The 12,706-nt window shown below is 41.5% G+C and overlaps 1 protein-coding gene across 1 annotated transcript; it reads right to left on the minus strand.

Annotated features, from left to right (window-relative positions):
* Nucleotides 1–808: 808 nt before the first annotated feature.
* Nucleotides 809–12,339, minus strand: zgc:136908 (Transitional endoplasmic reticulum ATPase). Its single transcript, XM_061053527.1, has 18 exons — nt 12,005–12,339; nt 11,583–11,694; nt 11,328–11,500; nt 11,095–11,237; nt 8,468–8,598; nt 7,110–7,241; nt 6,921–7,023; nt 6,584–6,717; nt 6,263–6,398; nt 6,074–6,186; nt 5,492–5,656; nt 5,204–5,326; nt 4,893–5,105; nt 4,591–4,769; nt 4,360–4,489; nt 2,770–2,928; nt 1,395–1,546; nt 809–1,301 (listed from the first exon to the last, which is right to left on the minus strand). The coding sequence occupies exons 1-18, from the start codon at nt 12,025–12,027 to the stop codon at nt 1,205–1,207; spliced, it is 2,418 nt and encodes an 805-aa protein (XP_060909510.1). The 5' UTR covers nt 12,028–12,339; the 3' UTR covers nt 809–1,204.
* Nucleotides 12,340–12,706: the final 367 nt, after the last annotated feature.

The following is a 12,706-nucleotide window of genomic DNA, read 5'->3' on the forward strand; positions in this document are numbered from 1 at the left end:
GTGCACCTTTAATTCATCTCTATCTCTATCTCTTTTTTTTTTTTTTCAAACAGATATCGAAGGGATTATTGGAAACATTTATCGTTTACGGTGGTTAGGAAGTGCAAAACAAAATTACAAAAAAACCTAAAACACTTTAAGCGAGGAGAAAACAAATTTACATTTTAGAATTTTGTTTTACAAACCACAGTCTTGCTGGAAAGGGAATAGAAATAGAAAGCCTTTATTGTCATTATACAATCGTACAACCAAATTAGAAAGCAAGATTCTGTCATTTGCAAATTTGATTTAATGACTGGCAAAAGTGTTCTGCCACTCGTACACTGTATGTGTGTCTCAGCGTTCGTAAAAGTGTTTTGCATCTTGTACATTCTTTTTCTATAAATGTTAAATTGTTCTGTCCTTGGCTAAAGTGTTTCACTCTTTGTAATTTTGTTTCGCACCTCCCAGTCGCCGTCATAGATTCAAATACCTGAAATGTAATGTGTTTATTCTTTTACAACATTAAAGCTGGACTTAGATTCATTGTATTTTGGTGTATTTCATATAACCTTGTTCATTAGCAGATAAGTCAAGGTGTGGTAGATATATTCTTTTGTAATTTGCACAGACATTTCATGCAGATTAATAGAGAAGCTTTTTGTGGCAGAAATGCATTTATCAACACTTTTATTACTCGTTTTATGTTGTGCAACCAAGATGCATTGCCATTGTGTATTTGTGGAAATAGGCCACCTGTACAGCAGAGATTTTCATTTGTACTCTGAAAAGAAAACTGAGTCAGTATTACAAAATAAATCGCGTCCAATTGATTCTAGAGGCATACAAATACATTTATTTATCACATTTTAAACTTACACACAACTCACATCATCTCCATAGTGCAAACACATCACGTTTTACAGCGTAAACTCAAAGCATCCGTGTTATTTTATATTTCTAATCTCAATGCCAAAAAGTGCAATTTATTTTTATTAAAACAATTAAAATCCTACCAAAATATATTAATATTCTAACACTTACTTCTTATTTGTTTAATGTTACGGAACATGTTTTAAGTCTCTTTAAAAAAACAACACTTTGTCACCAGGCTTCTCTTTTGTTTCTCCCCCTTCACCCTTTCTTTATTCTTCAGGTTTCATCCCTTCAAGGAAGTGAAGTGCAGCAGTTCAACAATGAAAACATTGTGCAGCTGAAGTTTTTGTCACTGATAGAGATCATCTTCGCCCTCTTCTCTGAACAGGCCTGACTCAGGGCCAGACCCCTGACCTCCAGCACGGGTACCAGTAGCAGAAGGAAACCTAGGTGAGGAAAAAAGGAATGAGCCTCGAATGTGTCCTCAGGAAAACTGTATTATCTGTAGTGGCATGTGTGTTGAACATGTATGTGTGCACCTGAAGTTTCCAAAGCCCCGGCTCTGCTGCAGAGTCTGAGCGAACATTTCATATTTTCGGATGTCGTTGTCGCTGACTGAGCGACGAGCGAATCGCATTGCCTCTTCAAAGTGGTCCTTCCTGAGCTCTGGGACCGGATCAAAGTCCTCATCCTGTAGACATTCAATCAAAAACCTTCTTAATAAGGACACGGTACACTGATTGTGTGTGTGTGTGTGTGTGTGTGTGTGTGTGTGTGTGTGTGTGTGTGTGTGTTCCCAGTCCAAAGGCTGAAAGTTACAAAACACACAGCCGCCCTTTAGGGAACTTCTTTATCTCCCACTGCCTCTGTCTTTACCGAGCACACACAGCCCGGTACTGTTTGAGGAGTGGAGCACAGGTGTGTTTTTGTTCAAGTTCTACCAAGTGCTCCAATGGAGGAAGGGGCCCTTATTGGTCCTGAAATAAATCTACAGTTTTTGTTTGGATTGGTTTCTCTCTCAGTCATAACTGTCATAGTTAAAGGAAAATTTATTGAATCGATGAACATGATTCTTAACTCTTGAATATGTTTAGAAAATAAACCTTTTTAAGCTCAAATGGCTAAAAGATGCATTATATGACATAGTTTAGTTATTGTTGTTGTGTAATTTAAAATGCAATAGAGTTTTTAAGGATGTGACACAAAATTAAAGTCATTTAAATTAGTCACTGGAATTTTAAACTTTGATATGATACTAGTAAAATTGATAACTGTTGTGATGCCATGGAAAAAAAAAAGTAAAAGTCTTAGGCGCCTAATATTGTTTTAATTACCAAAAATGGCAGGTTTACTCGACACTGTCAAAATGATTAAAAATCCATTCGCAACATTTTCGGTTCTTGCTAATCAAGGTGGTTAATCTTTTCTGTGTGCAGGGTTTTGCTTGAAATTTTTGATGGATTCATCTTCTCTTATGCACCTATATGAATATATATAAAGTATAAGTATAAAGTATTTAAATAAAAATTTAGTTATTTTCGATAGGGTGGCTCATTAAAATAAAATATACTGTTTCCTTTTAAATGTGTTGTAATGACTAAGTATTGACCTTATTTTAAAGCCTTGAAGGGGTAATTTGAGTAATGGAGGTGTGGTTGTATCAAAATCACAGGGTTGGCTGAGGCTGTGGGGGAGGGGCCCAATGGGATATCTTCTTGAAACTCCCCTTTTATTGACTTTTATTGACTTTTATTGTTTGTCCAATTTTTTGTTTGTTTGGTTTGTTTTATTTGTCTGACTACGTGAGCTACTGGATACCTGAATTTCCCCAAGGGGATGAATAAAGTATCTATCTATCTATCTAATATGAAGGTGTTAATGAGTACAAATGCAGCACAGCGTTAGCAGTCTGACCATGGGGATGCCCGCTCTGTTTTGCCTCTGACGCTCAGCGTTGATCTCGGCCTCGATGGCCTCACGGATGGCCAGCTTACAGGCCCGCTGGCAGATCTCTGTCAGGTCTGCTCCAGAGAAACCGTCTGTGATGCCAGACAGGTAATCCAGGTCCACATCCTACAGGAAGGAGCAAAACACAAGTAGGTAGTACAACTTTTTAATATATAGATTCACTTCATAGCATAGTCATTCTGAGAGAGCTGGGGTTACTCTGGTAACCAAATAAGAATTCAAAGCAGTTTACTTAAAGTTATTTGAAGACTAATATCCTGTTTTTACTCCACTTGACATATCAGTCCTACGTGGACATGCATCCATACACTTTATTTAATCTATTTTCCTCATTTCTGGTTGCTTACTAGAGATCTTGATGTATTTATCTGGTAATCTCGAGATACCAGCACTAGACTTATTTTTCTCGTTTTCTCTGGATAACAAAGCTGGTTTTCCCGTTGTAACTGATTAATCCATCTTATTATCCAACATTGAACAGCATCTCTCCATCTCCTTCCATCGTATGAAATGAAGCCAAAATATCCCTGCGACGGACATATTGACATACCAAAGCACACAAACTTACAGATAAATTGTCACTGATTCCTCAATTAAGAGTCCACAACAGATTCTTGTTTGAGGCAGACGCTCACTGTTATGGAAAGTTTCAAGACTGTGATGTTAGTTTTTGTTACATTGTCTTTTGTCTTTCCTTCTCTACTCTGCTTGTGCAGTGGCTTCACTCCTAGACAGCAGGTTCTCTGTCCATCTTAATGAACCGTAAAATGTTACCTTGCTTGACTTCTTGTGATAATGGAAACATTTTCTTTGGATACAGAAAACAGAACAATAGGCTGGTCACTGTGATGACATGTCATGCTGCCATGGCCCTCACCACTGAGGTAAGTTAAGCCTGTTTCTATGTTTGTTTTGTAAATGGACTTGGAGCTTGCATAGCGCTTTTCTATTCTTATGACTACTCAAAGCACTTTTTACACCACAGGTCACACCTACCTATTCAGTATCAGTCATACACCACTAATGTAGCAGTGGGAGCAAAATGGGGCTAAGTGTCTTGCCCTAGGACACATTGACATTTGCCTGCAGGAGATGGGAAATTAACCCCCAACCTTCCTGTTGAGAGACGACCTTCTCTACCACTGAGCCACACCGTTTGAGCTTTTAAAATTGTGCTGGGAAATGAGATAAACGAGTCAAGATGAATGGATCCATGTCCACTTATGACTCCCGGCTTCAGTACATTTCTGCTAAATATATCAAGAATTGAAAGTGAAATTTAGATTAATCTATTAAAATATGATGTGCTGTCAGGTCTTAAAGCACTCAGATGTTTGTGTCGTTATTTGGCCAACTGAAAAAAAGTATTCCTTTAATAGGTTTATGCAAAATAACTCAATAAGGAAAATTCCTCAAATGACGTAGTTCTGATGCAGAATAAACAAAGTGATTAACTTGTGAGTTCCTGCTCTCTCTCTCTGCAGTACATGATACAGACACTTTACATCGAGCTCTACATGTGTGTGTATCACTGACTCGTGCCACAGGAGACTTGCGTAGGTTGGCGTTGAGAATGGCTATGCGTGATGGTTTGTCTGGGAGTGGGATGTAGATGAGCTGGTCCAAACGGCCCGGCCGCAGGATGGCAGCGTCTATGATGTCTGGTCTGGTGTTAGGGATGAACAGAGAGACAAGTCAGGGTGTCTGTTTGATTCAAAGTGTGTTCTCTCAGACCATCGCAGGGAAAAGAAATCCCAGCATGCGCACCTGTTTGTGGCGCCAATAATGAAAACGTTCTTCTTGTCGGACATGCCGTCCATCTCTGTGAGGATCTGGTTTATGACTCTGTCAGCTGCTCCACCTGCATCCCCAGCTCCACCTCCTCTGGATTTGGCGATGGAGTCCAGCTCGTCGAAAAACAGGATACAGGGGGCTGCCTGTCTGGCCTGGGGGAGAGAAGGAGGTTAAGGTTTTAAACAAAGGGTATAAAGTTTGACCAAAACACACTCCACTGCTCACAGCTTTGACGTAAAACCCCAAAGATTATTTATTTTTATTTTTGCCCTCACTTTATCAAACACGTCTCTGACGTTGGCCTCTGATTCTCCAAACCACATGGTGAGCATCTCTGGTCCTTTGATGGATATGAAGTTGGCTTGGCACTCATTGGCGATGGCCTTAGCCAGAAGAGTTTTCCCGCAGCCTGGAGGGCCGTAAAACAGCACTCCACGAGACGGAGTCATGCCGAACTTCAGGAATTTATCTGGATACTCAACAGGGTACTGAGGAGAGTGGGACAGGGATAGATGGATTATTGATGGGATGTGCGTTTGAAGGTACATGCAGGGTTTGGTGATGTCAGTTTGAGTGTTTCTATCACCTGGACCAGCTCTTGCAGTTCTCTCTTGACCTCGTCCAGCCCTCCGACGTCCTCCCAGCTCACCTGAGGAACCTCTGCGACCGTCTCTCTCAGAGCTGAGGGGTTGCTCTGGCTCAGTGCCCACTGAGAGGGAGGACAAGATGTTATTCATTCATCAAAAAATGTTCACTACTATATTTAATCTAACTAATATACTCTCACAGGCAAGTGAGCCTTTACTCTGTGTGTGTGTGTGTGTGTGTGTGTGTGTGTGTGTGTGTGTGTGTGTGTGTGTGTGTGTGTTCGCACTTGGAAGTCGTCCATGGTGACGGCCAGTGAGTTGAGCAGGTCGGCATCGATGGACTCGTCCTCCAGGTCTATGAGGGTCATCTTCTTGCGGATGGCCTGCAGAGCAGCTTCTGAGCACAGAGCAGCCATGTCTGCGCCCACATGACCGTGTGTCTCTTTGGCAATCTGAGAAGGGTTAAACAATGTTAATGTATCAAACGGTACATGTTCATATCAAGATTGGGACAGATGCCGTATGGAGGTGGCTGAATGTTTTAGTTTGTTTTTGACCCAATTTTTGAGCCAGATTTTAGCCAATTCACACATCGTCATTTGTGCGTTGTACACTGAGGCACGACAGCCGATCATGGCTCCATCAGACCAAAGAAGCTTCAGGTAAGGATAATTCGTTTTTCGTTTATAGGGCAGGAAATGGGGATGACTCCTCTACAGTCTTAAACCAACAGATGTTCAAATCACTCATAAAAGACAGAAAAGGAAAAAGTTCTTTATATTTACAAGGTATAAAATGATAAGATTGTGCATTTTAGGTTTGGAAAATGGACTTAAGTGTATGTTTGGTCCACGCTGCTGCTTCCTTACCATCTCTAGGTCCACGTCGTCACCCAGCTTCATGTTTTTGGTGTGAATCTGCAGGATCTCCAGTCTGCCCGTCGAATCCGGGATTCCGATATCGATCTCCCGATCAAACCTGCCTGCAGAGAGACACCAGCCTGTCAGAGCGGTGTTTGCATCTTATTCTAATATCAATATGGTATGTGCTGTCCTGACCGAAACGTCTCAGAGCAGAGTCTATGCTGTTTGGTCGGTTCGTGGCTGCCATGACAACCACATGAGCTCTTTGCTTCAGGCCATCCATCAGGGTCAGGAGCTGTGAGACTATACGTCTTTCCACTTCACCATGGGTCTACACACACACACACACACACACACACACACACACACACACACACACACACACACACACACACACACACACACACACACACACACACACACACACACACACACACACACACACACACACGCACACACTTAAATTGACCTTATACAGCAGAAGCAGACATTTTGTTCTTGTTCTCTGTTGGTTACTTTCTCTCTCTTGGGAGCGATGGCATCCAGTTCATCAATAAAAATGATAGATGGAGCGTTTTTCTCCGCCTCCTCAAACGCCTTCCTCAGGTTGCTCTCTGACTCTCCTGCCAGCTTACTCATGATCTCAGGACCTACAGAGAATATTAACGAGCATGTTAAATACATTTTCTCCAACACATCTATAAACAAGAAGAGTTAAAAACAGTTTCCAATACAGTTTTAGTAACTCTCAATACTTAGAATTCAATCTTTCTCGATTTGTAAGAGCAGGATTGCTTGATTTCGTTCTCTGCACATCCCTGTATCACTATGTGAACAAAAACAGCAGCCTTACCATTGATGAGGAAGAAGAAGGCACCAGTTTCATTGGCTACAGCCCGGGCCACCAGAGTCTTCCCAGTGCCTGCAGGGCCGTACAGCAGGATACCTCTGGGGGGCTGACAGAGAGTAAGGAAGGAACGTATGAAATGTCTAATGCTAGAAGTGTTTAAATAAGTTCAGAGTTTGTGTATATGAATGACACCTTGACTCCTATAGCCTTAAAAAGTCCGGGGTGTCTGAGAGGAAGCTCCACCATCTCTTTGATTTGGGCCAGCTGCTTACGACAGCCTCCGATGTCATCGTAGCCGATGTCATTAAGATTCTCCTCCTCGTCCTGTCACAGAGACGTTTGAAAGCTTCAGATCTGATTGAGTGTTTACTAAGACATGGACATGGTTCCTGATACCAGTTATGAAATCAGGCAAACTGGCCCAATGTCTTCCGAACATTTATTTAATTAAGGCATCAAGAATGAAGAAAAAGTAATTGTGTCGAAATTTCTAACTCCAGTTTGCCATTGTATAACTTCACACAATACAAAATACAAACAAAAAAAACAGTTAAGCAAGAAACTCCGATGTTTTAAAACAGTGAATTTATAAAATTATTCTGCAACACAATGTTATATTGATGATTTAGGAGTGACTGATTGATTAAAAAAAAAGTGGTAGATGATATTGCAATAGATAGTTTCAAAGAAAGGTGACAAACTAACAAATGATTGGGGAAAATATATTAAAAACAGACTATAAAGTTTAATTCAGGGAAATCTCCAAGTCTGATGAATATGGACAAATAGGTGTGAAACATTGCAGTTCATAGAAATGGCCACTTGAGGCTGATGCCAAAAGTGAGTCAAACCAGGGGCGCTGGTGGCGCAGTCGTTGGTGCTCGCGCCCCATGTATGGAGGCCTTGGTCCTCCAGGGGGGCGGCTCCTTTCCCGCATGTCGTTCCCCTCTCTCTCTCCCTGATTTCCGACTCTATCCACTGTCCTATCTCTACATTAAAGGCACAAACTCAAGCTGCAACCTCCAGTGTTGAAAGTTCCTTGAGTGTCCACTTGAGGCTGGCTGCAAAAGATTAGGATGCCCCATTTCCTGTAGCTTCCCCTCTTATTCCAGGTCAAACAAATATCTCAGAAGAAAACACAACTTGATTAAAAATACATAATTAAAAGGCAATTTTTACAGTAGAAAATAAATTCTTAACACCCTGGTGACAAAGAAGAATTTGGTCTTATAGACTAATTCAACCCTGTCGGTGAACCCCTCTCTCCCCTCCAGCACCTACCTCAATCAAATGTGGTCACTTCAGGCTAAAAAAAAAAACCCCTGCCAATCTTGAAGCTTCAAACCGGCAACTGAATAAACAATGAGTGCCACAAAAGTCCTTAACCTCTTGACTTTGAGCCTGACTGGTCCATAAAGAGTTATTTCCTACAAACACTACAGCACATTTCTTCACACTATCAGTCAAAACAGTGCATTAAGAAATGGAGTATATTTTATTAAACAAGTATCATAGAATAGAGCCGGGACTAGGGGCTCATAAAGTTTTACCTCTCTCTTGATTGGCTCTCCTTCACAGTAAATGACCGTATCCGGGGCGACGATGCAGTGCGGGCTGGGGTCTGTCTCCACCACTTTGAACTCTACGGCCCGCATGCTCCCCCTCACCAAGAAGATGTCCCCTGAAAACACAGATGAAGAGTTCAGGAACGTTGAAATGTGAACTACATATCTTTCTCACAATGAAATAACGTAACGCTGTATGATGCCGAACCACAAACAAGATGGTACAAGCAAAATATGCAGTCACGCCTGGTATAAATAAAGGATAATGAACTTTAAAGATCCCCTTGCATGCACAGAAAGCGATGCCATGTGTTTTACTGTTCAACAGAGAAAGAAGAGATCAAAAACACAAGTTTGAAACATTACACATGCTCAAGGGGGAGTGGTAAGCTGGCATCATGTAAACAACAAGAAAAACTTTAAAATCAATTCTGAAAGTTACAGGATTTAGGAAAGGTTGCATAAATCTGGAGTTTTAATACTCTCTTACTGCATGTCGGCTCAAGTTTTATTTAACCCTTGGACTGTAGGCATTGTTGCTTTTGGCAGGCCACTTTATGAAGTGTTTTCATAGCCAATGCCACTAGACAAAAAGGCGAAACAAGCTTATCAGCATCTTGCTGGCTCATCAGAGGTCTATTGTTGCTACTTTAGCGATGTAACAGATAACAGCTGTAAAGTTGAGGTCAGAATCTTTAATTAAACAAAGGTTACTTGTGATGACATCTGTGAGACCAGATGTCCAGTGATTGCAAAACTGGGTGCCTCTCATTTATTGGCTGACATAAAGGTCTCCATCTTATCTTCATTTAGCTTTATTAGGGACATTCTTACTTTTCCAGCTTTTAAAATGATTGTTCAGATTTTTTGAAGTGGGGTTTTTATGAGGTACTTGTGATAGCAAGTCGGTCAGCTTGGTCCCTTTATTGAGTAACTGCAGAGAGTTACTCAATAAATGCAATATTTACTATACACTACAGTCTCTAAGTGTACTATGGGAGGTAAAGCCTTCAGTTATCAGGCTCCTCTCCTCTGGAATCGTCTTCCAGCCGGGGTCCGGGAGGCAGACATGTATTTTTAAGAATAGACTTAAAACTTTCCTTTTTGATAAATCTTATAGTTAGGGCTGGCGCTGGTGTAGACCAGCTCCTAGTTATGCTGAGCTCCTCTCTCTCTCTCTCTCTCTCTCTCTCTCTCTCTGTGCATATACAGTACATCATGTTACTACTGCATGTATCTATCTGTAAATCTCAGTCACTAACCACCTACTTTCCTGGGAGCTCTTGAGCTCTCTTAGGCTCCTCGAGATCGTTGGTTGACGGACTGCCAGAAAAACGATTTTGTTTTAAAAAACGACCTAAAAGACAATGTAGGTATAAGTGTACGCTATATTTAGAACTTTTTCTGTCCTGTACTTTGCCATCTGCAAGCCTTTGGTTTTAGCACTACTTCAAGGCACCATATACGATTTCTTTTGTACATCAATAAAACCAACACTGAAAAGTTAACAGTTTTTGCATTGACAATGACCTGCTGTTTACTGTGGATATAAGAGGATACTTTTATGGACCTGAGTACACAGAGAGAACTCCAGATAGAGACTCTGCAGGGATAAATTATGAGTGGGGGATAACTTCTATGGAAACTGGGCGACAGGAGAGATCTAAAGTTACTTGGTGATGCAGATTTGTAATCTGAGCCCATGCCCACGAACACTGGGAGCTACAAGTTGGACTTGGTAGAACAGTACTGTACTTCAAACCTTTCTGGATCAGAGGATACTAGCCGCACACACGTCTGCAGCCTGCATCACTCACCATCCAGAGTTCCCCGACGTACTGAACGCTGCTAATCTTTAAACATTTGTTGCTTAAAATGATCTCGAACTGCAGGATGCAGTTAATTCTAAATTCAAAACAGAAATATCAGTGTACGATAAAATTTAAGTTGACTTGTACACTAAAGACCAAGTGAACTGCAGGCGAAGTAATACGTACGTTGTGTGCGAAGTTTGTTAAAACTAAGTGGCTTGCTTACAGTAGTCCTGTACAAGTACAGTCCTGAAATGAATCTAAATATAACACAATCTTACATTTTCATTGTCAATTTTTCAGAAAATTTGCCCAATTATGTGGCACAAATGGCCAATTCTGCAGCAATGTATAGCCTAGCTTCCATTCTGGCACTCTGGCTGGTTTCTAAATAAATGGTCTGAGCCGACCGGCTAATTCGTTAATTTTTGACAAGTATTGAGAATACGACCCCTCTTCAAACAATCACAACCATTCTTGGCTTACACAGGCATTTGGCTTGGACAGAATAAGGATACTCATGGGAGTCATCAGCAATAGATGCAGACTTTAGTTGCATTATGAAGATCAGGAACAGCAAAGGTCCCAGAACAGAACCTTGGAGAACACCACATCTGTGTTTGCTGTTTATAATACGTGATCCTTCATTGTGATGGCATTGCCTCTATTATAAGTGCTTGACACCAGCTAGGAACTTATTTTTGAGGGACTGGCTGGGAATTATTGTGGCTTTACAGGATCAGGGTAATTTCATTAGCAGAGCTTTTCACTGGGGGTGAGTTTTTGCACGTGTGGCAGTACCTTCATGTACAGGCCGGTAGGCTTCAAGAAAATAGGGTTTGAGGAAAACTTCAAAGAGGTTTCCTGTGAGGCCTTCAATAGTGTCATCTATAGGGAGGACATGGATCCTTTTCCCGTACTTGATATCAGGGCAGGCATGAATGCTGGGATAAAAGACATCAACGGCAATTGATTCAGATTATTTCTCGTAATGTTGTCAAACCTCACAGTAGGTATACAGGTTTGAGATTTACCTGATAACATCACCGAGCCGGACACGCAAGTTGTTGCGCGTCACACGATTCATGCGGACCCGCTCTACCCCACAGGTGTTATCAGTCAGGACGATACACACAGTTTGACGACGCTTCCTCCCTTTCAACACCACCGTGTCACCTCGGAAGAGCTGAAGCTCCTCCGTTTTATTCTGGTGGAAACACAAATCTCAGGAAAAGAGCAACATGACTGGATTCAAACCTTTTACAGACCACCAAACTCCAGACACAGACCTGGGACAGGCTGACAATACTGTTGTCTTCATTTAGAGATTCGTCCACAATGAGTCTGTTAGGTCTGTGTTTCTGCTTCAGGATGGCAGTGGAGAAATCTTCTCCCTTTGGGCTTCAAACAAGACAAACATTATGACTCTCTCACATGCAGGCCCTGCACTTGTAGCTCTAATTTCCTCATGTGACACTGAGCTGTATTTAGACTCTCTCTGGCTCTGCACGTAGCAACTAAATGGGACTGTTGACATTAAGAAAATCTGATTGAATCATCAATGGATATGTGTAAAATGATTTTTTAAGTAGAACCAGCTTTATGACAACAACATTCAGTGTTTCACATGTCGTACAGTTGGTTCACATACAGTATGCATGGGTAGGCATAGAACACACTTAAGCTGTAAACATGCAGCTGTTTGACTCACTCGGCTCCTCCTGAGCTTGGCATGATTGCTCTTCTTTGTTTTGTCAGGTATCCTCTATATTTCACACTTTCATCCCCTCCCTGTTATATTTAGGAGTCCGTCACAAATGACCTGATTTCTGCTGTTTTCAATTCCAAACGATTCAGGTCCTGATTAGCCCGCTGTGGTTTTGGTCGTCTTGAAGCCCAGAAGTTCCAAAGACAGAGTCTCAGTCTTTTTGTTTTCCCTCGTCGCCTTGTACCACCATGTTTATGGAAGCTGCAGCCTGTAAGTGGAGATATAAATATGCCCTTCTGCTACCCTGTCTGATTTGTAACCCCATCGTTTGCACACACACAAACTATGACACAGTCGCACACACTCAGAGATCCCAAACACTTACCTTGGAGAGTGTCCCAGGATAGATATAGCCTGATATTTCTTTCACCCTCTCGTTCCAACTAGTGAATGTGCTGCATGGTCATGGGAAAACACTTCCTGGCTTACTGTGACATATTTGTGGTATGTGCTATAAATAGATTATTTTCCAAAAGAACAGACTCATATTGTGTCTGTTTTGGATGATTTCTCCTGAACGCAGCATGGTCTTTCTTCCTGTGACTCCTCAGTGTTGTGACTGAAAGGATTGGCTGTTGAGATCCAGCTGCTCTAAACACTTGAAGGATTCCCTCTCTCACACACACTCCACATGTGCACAGCTGT

The sequence above is a fragment of the Labrus mixtus genome, chromosome 2 (assembly GCF_963584025.1).
Source record: "Labrus mixtus chromosome 2, fLabMix1.1, whole genome shotgun sequence".
Taxonomy (NCBI): Eukaryota; Metazoa; Chordata; class Actinopteri; order Labriformes; family Labridae; genus Labrus; species Labrus mixtus.